At 40.0% G+C, this 9,508-nt stretch overlaps 1 protein-coding gene across 1 annotated transcript in view; it reads right to left on the bottom strand.

The window, feature by feature from the left end:
* Window positions 1-1,133: 1,133 nt before the first annotated feature.
* Window positions 1,134-9,508, bottom strand: part of SH3RF1 (SH3 domain containing ring finger 1) — a 191,813-nt gene continuing 183,438 nt past the window's right edge. The window contains exon 12 of the mRNA XM_017863303.1: window positions 1,134-3,583. Coding sequence (XP_017718792.1) covers window positions 3,415-3,583 — 169 coding nt within the window. The 3' untranslated portion in view covers window positions 1,134-3,414. The remainder of the gene's footprint in view (window positions 3,584-9,508) is intronic.

Raw genomic sequence — 9,508 nt, 5'->3', positions numbered from 1 at the left:
AGGGAGTTAGCGAGGGCTACACCCCTTTGCTTGGACATGATTAATCTCTTATAAATATCTTATTGATTTGGTAGGCTGCTAATTATTTTTCCTGGAAAAGAAGTAATTTAAATAGGATGCTACATTGATAATGACATAGTTTAATTGATTCAAACACATTTTTAAAAATTCGACGAATACACAGAGAGTTGTTAGTCAAACATCTATTAAACTTAGTCAAACATCTATTAAACAGATTTTCCAAACCTGAATTCTAATGTCGTTTATCGCTCTGGATTGAAATATTCAGAGAACTGAATGTTCTTCTGGAGGTATGCAAATATGTTATATTATAGGAAGAGAAAGTTAAATGCATAGCAGTTGGAAACATCACCTTAATCTGTTCCTTCTAAAACCAATTAGACCCTGAAAAGCATTATATCATATACTCCAAGAGAGTGAGATGAAATATTTGAAACCAGAGATAAAATTAATGCCACATATTAAAATAGCACTTTTCAAAAACAGTGAGATTATCTCTTTTGCTCCTCATCCTCACCCAGTGGGGTAGATGGGACACTAAAGGAGGAAACTAAGTAATAATCAACTTGCCCAGGTGGCTACAGAGGTAGTTTTTGGCAAAGCTACAATACAACCTAGAATTCCTGATTTTCAATTCTGATAAGTCATTTGACAGTAGCCAAAAGCTACTAGGAAAAGTTTTTACCACGACTTACATGGCCCTTTCATTTCACGGGAGATTAAAACCATGATGGGGGATTTTGTCCCCAAGCCATGCTGAGACTTACGGGTTATCACACCATTGGTTACAGGTCTGCTATTCCTTCTATGGCTAAGACAACTTCTAGCACTCACCAGATTATTTTAGTAACTGGAAGAGGAAGAGGGGAACGCAAGTGCCATACATGACCTTGTGCGACTCCACAAACTCTTTTTAAGCTTCTTGGAAAAATAAACAAGGTTTGTTAGTTGCAGAGGTAAAATGTGTCACAATCACCAAATTGATTCCTGTAGACATCTTCCGTTTGAGATGTATGCAAAAAATTCTTGTAAGGTACAGATTAGGTCAAATGTGTCCTGGGTTTTTTGTTTTTTAAAAAAGCAAAATTTTAAGGATTGACACAGGGACATACAAAGGTTGAACATCAAATTTTAATCTTGAAACCTTTTATCCAGTCCTTAAATTATTAACATGAAAAGGAATGATAAATTGCAGTTTTATCATTACCATATCACTGTGTAACAAGCCCTTGTTACAAAATCTCCCTCTACTGTCTCCAAAAAACCAATAGAAAACCCATACATTATATTACCTAATGATCTATTAACAGATGAAATTTTAACCCACTTTATACCAGGAAACTATGAACAGAGGTACTTCAATCACATAGCTTAAAATATGGAGAAAAGACAGGTAAAAAAATTATCTTAACCTGTAGTAGTCTTTTTTCTTTTTAAAATTTTTATAAAATACACTAATTTCCCAAAATAAAGAATATTATGACACATTGGTGTCAACTTACACAGATGAAAGCTGATGCCAGCTTTTTTTCCTAACTAAAGTTCATTTCACCAAACCTTTATATATTACATGAATATCCAAGTAAAGTATCTTTTTAAAAATTCAACACACAGGAACATAATATACAGTGTTTTATTTTTTTAAAAAAAGGTTAATTTAGGAATGATTTCATCTTCAACCACATAATGTATCTTTTTAAGACCATGAAACCTCTTGTCATTGCAAGACTTTTCAGTTCATGTTTCTATTTCCCAGTTTTAATTCTTAAAAGAAAAAAAAAAGATGAAAGGGTTTATTATCTATTTTCCATGAGAAAACTGCGGTAAGGATCTTATTCATTACCAGGCTGTCTCCCCTCCTTTTGTTTTCCGGACTACCCAGATCCATGACTGTGTGGCACCATAATGAAATCGGTGGGAGAGGCCAATGACATCAAAGAATGGATATAAAAAGACAGGCTCGTCTGGATCCCGCCACAATTGTAAGGTGTGGGCAAATTCACTCCCACCAAGCCTTCCAGAGCTCCACAGTCACAGGAGTAGTCTCCTGGTTAACTCATCCTTGAGGTCTGTCTGCTGGGAGGACATAAAAGACCATTTCCACTAATGACTCATGTAGTGGCTAATGCATGCCTTAGCCAGAGAGGGGACGAGTGCACTGAAGAGACCTTGGTCCGTAGTGGCTTTGGGGTAGAGAAGAGAACACTGTTTATTTTTACACCTCCTGAATTGGTCAATTCTGAGTACAAACTCACCTTAACAGGAAATCGCAATGAAATATACACACCATGCACAGTCTATATTACTGTGGGAATCCAGTAACACATGCAAGACGTGGGGAAAGAATTACAATGGATGAATATGAACTTTTCACAGTGTTTCTTATAGCCTTTGACTTAACACGAGTGCATCACTTACCACCACTATCTCACAAATGTTTTACTTGTGTCCTGGGCATGCAGGTCCGTTTGGATAAAATGGGAAATGATGCTTCATAGCCTCAGTGACAGTGACATAGCCATTCTCAGACAGTGAGTACAACTTCAATTTCCCCTACTTTCCAACCAAACAATTGGGCTGCTTCTGCTATAAAACTAAATATATTTCTGAATACATTTTGTTCAAGTGTTGTGCTGTATTCTTCCTCATTGTTTCAGTCATTTCATTCTAGGAAAATTAAAAACCCACACAATTAAATTGAGGACTAGGTCTTCAGGGTGATTCCTACCAAACTAGAAAGAGAGGGAATCACTAACTTCTCTGCTCTCAAGTTTCTGTCTCTCTACCCCAGGCCCTAATCGACACGGATTCATTTGTATATTTGGTTTCCCAAAGAAGAAAACCAAATTAGAGAACTGGGATTTCTATTTTAAAGAAGCAAAACGTAACCCCAAAATATAATGGTAGCAGGGAGGAGGAGAGGGGAAAATGCATTCATTCTATGTCAAAACAAATCTCTTGCTCTCAACAGGAGATAATCCAGCTTCTCCTTAGCTATCATTTCATAAATTAATAATTTCTTAAAATCATAATCCAAAGAACGTATCTATTATACGAAAAGTTCAAGTTTAAAAAAGCAAATAAATTAGTTAAGCCTTGTAAACAATTGTCCATTTTAGCTATATATCTTTAAAAAAAAAAAGGTTTCTCTGTGTAGTAAATCAGACAGTACAAGGCACACCTTACACATCCGATTCCAGACTAATAAAATCCACACAAACATCTTCTTCATTCTGCTCGCTGGGGTAACTGTGCTGGGGCATCGGAGTGACATACCAATCCTTTGCCCATCTCCTGACCATCTGGAAGTCCACAAATGTGCTCTTTCTGTTAAACTGCTTTGTGCTATTTTGTTGTGTGAAGTGATTTGAAGCCTCCTCAGTGTCAGTTTCCTCATATGTTTTCCACAAAGCTTCCTGGGAAAAGGCCAGTTTTCCCATTACGTTGTAATGTGCCTTTGAACCAGCCATCCTCTCGTTTTTTATGAACAAACACGATATCTCCTTCTTTAAGTTCAAGTTCTGCCTCACTCTGAGGAGGATAGGAAACCACCACCCTGTGCCTAGGAAAGAAAGAGATTTTGGTTAAGGCGAATCAAAGCAGTGATTTTAAAAAATGGTGTACTGTTAGTCTGCATGAACCTCAACATAAATAGGAAATAACATTAATTTGTTAATGATTGTAAAACAACTCAAAATGCTGCTATTTTCTGCTTAGTATAGACTTGGTACTAACGAGGATCAGATTTGGATATGTGTGTCAACCCACTACTGATGGCCCAGACTGGTTCATCTGAGTGACCTTAACAAGGACAGCCATCCTTGTTCCCTCCCAGTGTTTGTATCTTGGCCATAAAGGAGAGTTTTGTTTCATTTCCTGGGAGGTGTATCATTTCTGTCCCTCCCTCTTCTCCAAGGAAACAGGAGTGAATTTATTTGATTGGTGAGACTGGGGGAAGTAGCTGAGCAGGAGGGGGTTCAGTCCTCTCTGAACTGCCTGCCCACAGGATGAGGAGGCTCTGCTCCATCTCTATGTTGTAAGCACACAGAGGTCAGGAAGGTAAATACGGAAGTCTGTCCCTGTGTCCCTGTGTCCCTTACACTGGGGTTTGACATGGGCTAGGCAGCAATTCTGAGGAAGGTAATCTGCCCCACACACCCAGATTATCCCTTGGGAAAGTAGTCCCAAGGTCCAGATGTGGAGGGGAGGGCTGTGGCCACAAATTCAAGCCAACATTACCAGTAATGAGGTTGACATTCTCTTCTCCATTATTCTGACATTTGGGTCTGTTTCTCCTTGGTTCAGAATTTGGAGTTAGTGGGAGAGGTGTCATTATCGCTTAAAAATGGCAGAAGCCTAGTTGGTTTAATATTATCTACGCCCCTGCCTCCATGCTCCTTAGCTTTCCTAAGCAGAATTACAGCTTGTCGGAAGTCAGAGGGAGGTGACTTGTTTTACATTCCATATCCTTTTATCCTTCTCTATTTTTCCAGCATTATTTGCATTATTTCCCTCCTACTCCTCTTCTCAACAAAAGGGGGGAAAGAATGGTGGTGTATGGTAGCCAGCCTCCAAGATGGCGCTAGTAATCTTTGCTTCCTGGTATTCACACTCTTGTGTAGTCTCCTCCTATGATGCACAGGGATGACCTGTGTGACCAATGAAATGTTACGGAAATGACAGTGGGTGATTTCTGAGGCTTGTTCATAAAAAGCATTGTGGCTTCCACTTTGCTTTCTCTTGGATCAGTCACTGAGGAAAATTGGCTGCCATGTTGTGAGGACACTCAACATCTCTATGGAGAGGAACCACATGGTAAGGCACTGAGGCCTCTTTCCAAAAGTCTAAACTAACCAGGAAAAGTGATGTGAATAAGCCACCTTAGAAGGGGATCCTCCAGCCCCAGTCAGCATCAGCTCAGGCTGATGTCTTGACTACAATCTCAAGAAATACTCTAAGCCAGAACCACCCAAATAAGCTGTTCCATAATTACGTGACCCACAGAAACTGTGAAATAATACATGCTTATTATTTTTTTAAGCCACTGAGTTTTGAGGGTAACTGGTTACATGGCAACAGATAACTAATAAATATATCTTTCATTGTTTGATGCTAAGTAATGAGTAGTCAGTCATAAAGTTGATTTTGGGTTTCTACTTTCATTTGGTTCTCAAAGTCAGAAAATGAGTTTATAACCTCATGGGACCCACTCCTGACCGAAAGTGAAGAATGTTATGGCTTCAAAACGATAGGCAGTTCAGAACAAATTCTATACAACTGTCCCCAAACTTCTGAAACTCATTACAGCCTGCTCCTTTCACCAATTCCCATTCCATATAAACCAAAATCCATTTAAGAAAGACCACAGCAAGAGTCCCAGACTATAACTAAAAAAACACATCTCTGCAAAGCGTAAGTGGCTGCTTGAACAACCTGAGCTCCTTTGGCACAGGGACCAAATTACTATCCAAGATATGAAGCAAAAGCACAGTACGGAAGTTGGCTTATATCTGAGAAAGGTTCAGCTCATTCAAGCATGAATATTCATAGACCACAAGGCTGGGGTTCGATCAAGCATGGAATGAGGAAGGAAGCATGGCACTGTGGGAGAAACACTGGCCTAAGGATTGACACAGCCTTTAAGGTCAGTTGGAGAAACTTAACGTTGGGCCAGTTATTTCAGCTCTCAGTCTGTTTCCTCATCTGTAGAATAGGACTGTAATGAGTTAAATAAGTATGATGCTCTTCGTACGGTGTCTGACAAAGAGTTCTACCCTAAAATATTAGCTCCCATGATGATCATATGGCTTAGATAAGAGTAGGCAGAGGCCTGGCCCCTCAAGAAGGTGAAGGATGGGCCAGTCAGTGGCTGGACATCTCTAACAAGGAAACGAACGCAGGCCACAACCTAAAGCATTTCCTGAAAATGAAATCTGACAAACTTTAGATCGACACAGTTAGGGTTTTCGAATCCCTTCTTTGATATCTTTATTTTATTTTGAGACAGCCTTGCTTTGTTGCCCAGGCTGGTGTGCAGTGATGCAATCACAGCTCACTGTAGCCTTGACCTCCCAGGCTTAACTGATCTTCCTACGTCAGCCTTCCAGCTGGGACTACAGGTGTGTGCCACCAAACTTGGCTAATCTTTTTACTTTTCATAGAGATGGCATCTCACTATATTGCCCAGGCTGGTCTTGAACTCCTGGGCTCAAGCAATCTTCCAGCCTCAGCCCCACAGAGTGCTGGGATTACAGACATCAGCTGCTACACCCGGCCCTCTGACACCTTTATAAGCAAGACAAATAATTGCATCATGAATTTATCTGAAAGAAGGATCCAGATGACATTTCTCAAGTCTAATGTCAACATGCTAAAAATCCATGGAAAAAGCAATGATGTAGATGCCATGTGGCGTAAGTTAAAAATTTAAGGCAAAGTTTTGTAATTCTGGGAAAAAATGTACAAGTGTCTCAAAACATATTCAGAGTAGATTTCTCATGAGATATATTCCCTACTTGTTCTCTGTGAGCTGCCTTAAAGGTGAAATAGAATAAAATGGTTGTTGAAAACTTGAAGTGAATTAGATTAATATATGCATTTTATAAAATGCACTAAACCAATTTTATAAAAAAAATTTTTTGAACTAGAACTGCTGCTGGGCTAAGAACATACTCGTCCTGCCAAGTTCCCAGTGGGAGCAAATTTTCATTGCTAAGTTTTATAAACCTCGGTGGGGGCGGGTGGAATGAGAAACTATGTGCATAATGGAAACTGTGACATAGTCTTGATCGTATGAAGACTACCAGGTGCAGGAGTAATAGACTCTACTTAGAAATCTTCCAGCTCAGGTCCTGATCTTGAGCCTTGTGAGGTGGTCTGCCGTTTTCTAATACAGATTTGTAAGGCCAAATACTGGGCATAACTGGCCAACTATTTCAGGCATTGAAAGGCTTTGCCAAGTAGAACATTTACAGACCAACAAACAGATGTGACGCACAGCTGCAGAGGCCCTTTACATCTGCTGCTCCACCTTCTGCCTTACTCGGATTATGCTTTTCTCTATATGAACAAGGGTTTGGGGAAGTTCTGAACCTCAGGAGTCAATTAATACTCTCCTATGACCTGCATGGGACCTGCTGATCTACCTTCAAAATCTGCACCCCATCCACTCCTCTTCATTGTCACTGTCACTATCCTGGTTGATGATCTCATTACCTTCCACCTGGTCAAATATCTTTTTTTTTTTTAATTTTTATTTTTTTTTAAGATGGAGTTTCGCTCTTGTTGTCCAAGCTGGAGTGCAATGGCATGATCTTGGCTCACTGCAACCTCCGCCTCCTGGGTTCAAGCGATTTTCCTGCCTCAGCCTCCTGAGTAGCTGGGATTACAGGCGTGTGCCACCACACTCAACTAATTTTTGTATTTTTAATAGAGGCAGGGTTTCAACATATTGGTCAGGCTGGTCTCTAACTCCTGACCTGGTGATCCACCTGCCTTGGCCTCCCAAAATGCTGGGATTACAGGTGTAAGCCACTGTGCCCGGCATCCACCTGGTCAAATATCTACCTGTCTTTCTTGCTTCAAGTCTCTTCCTGTCCCCAACCCAGTCTATGCAGTGTTCACATACTAATATTCTTAAGTGGCAACTCTATTTGCAGCTACCCACTGCCAAAAAATCATTAACAGCTTTACAACGCCTGTGAGCAAGGTTAATCCTCAGCCTGGTATGCGAAGCCCTTGGTGATCAGGCCTTAATCTCTTTTTACACAGCTGTAGCTACTATTATCACCACCAAAGTCCCAAACACTCCCCTAAGCCTGAACATGTCCCCTATACAGGGCCTTTACGTCCTCCACGCCATACCTTGGATCATGCAATTCCTTCCAGTGGGAATTTCCTTTGACATTATCTCTCCCATCCATACTCTATCATTCTCTCAAAGCCTGGCTCCAGTTCTCCCCTGTGAAATCTCCAGCCCCATGGCTGGAGGCAATTTCACGCCTGACTAAATCCCAGAGGCCTCCATGTATATGTCTTACGGCACTTAGCACAGTCTACATTGTATTATTACCATCTGTGTCCCTGTCTCGTTTATTCTACCAAACCATAAACTGCTTGAAGGGTGAGATGATGCTAAATTCACTTGATATGCCTCATAGTACTTAGCATAGTATGTTTAATTCTTAATAAGCATGTCAAGTGGCAAAAAGAAAAGGCCTAATAGTATAGAAAAACTATTTCTTAAAATGTACAAAGCTCCTTAAAAAGGAATGAAATTCTGACACGTGCTACAACAGGGATGAACCTTGCAAACGTTATGCTAAGTGAAATAAGCTGCATGCATACAGAAGGACGACTATCTTATGATTCCACTTTTGAGGTGCCCAGAAGTCACTTAGGAGGACAGCAAGTAGAAGGGTGGTTGCAGGGCCTGGAGGAGGGGGAATGAAGAGTTAGTGCTTAATGAGTACAGATTCAGTTGAGGATGAGAAAAAGTTCTAGAAATGGATAGCAGTGAATGGTTGTATGACATGAATGTACTTAATGCCACTGAATTGTACACTTGAAAAAATAGTAAATTTTCATGTATACTTTACCACAATTAAACAAATAAGATATACGAATGAATAAAATTTTTTGTTTAAAAAAAAGGAAAAAAAAAAAGAAAAGAAAAGAAAAAAAGGAAAAATGTATAAAGCTGACTGGTACCTTGGTTGGAAAGCACCCTGTTCCCTTTGAACAAAGCACTGTGGAGGCATTACAGGGTGACCAGAGTGGCTCACAGACTGGTCCCTGAATGACCTCTGCCTCTTGGTGGCTGTGTGACCTTAACTTTTGGTGATAACTGCCAAGATAGAATTCAAGAAACAGAGTCTTGCAATATAAAGAAACTCCACACAATTCCAGTGCTATGGTATTTTAGCTTCCATCTGAATGGGCATTTGCAGTCTTTTATTAGTATACATTTCCTGCTTCCTTTATTTTTCTGGCCTCTCTGGTGTTCTCTGTAGTTCATACATTTTCATTTCTAATCGCCCCTGGTATAGCTCAAATTGGCTTCCATGTTGCTCTGGGAGGCACTCAGTCCATCACTCTGACCTGGGTGAGTAACCACTTACTGCTTTCTGCCAGTTGCCACAGCAATCTAATATTCAATTAAGTATTTCACTGGCAAAACCATACTAGTTCCCTTTGTAGCTTGCTCCAAGTCCAAGTAAATTACGTCCATTGCTTCACCCAGTGGGTTCATTGTCACTGATTCAAAGAAATTAATCATGCTGGTTAAGCCCAGCTGCCTTTCTGTAAATCTATCTCTATCCAATTTGTATGTTTCCAAGTGTTCTAGCTTAATCCCTGATCAAAGATCATACACAGGTTTTTTTTTTTTTTTTTTTTTTTTTCCAGTTTAGGAGATAAGCTTATAGGTATGTGGTTCTCAGTTTACTTCCTAAATTTAAAAGACACACAGATAAAGGTGACTTGCTGT

This window comes from Rhinopithecus bieti, unplaced genomic scaffold (assembly GCF_001698545.2).
Source record: "Rhinopithecus bieti isolate Rb0 unplaced genomic scaffold, ASM169854v2 scaffold_66246, whole genome shotgun sequence".
NCBI lineage: Eukaryota > Metazoa > Chordata > Mammalia > Primates > Cercopithecidae > Rhinopithecus > Rhinopithecus bieti.
Note: the sequence above shows the minus strand (reverse complement) of the source record. Positions and strands in the feature narration are given on the sequence as shown.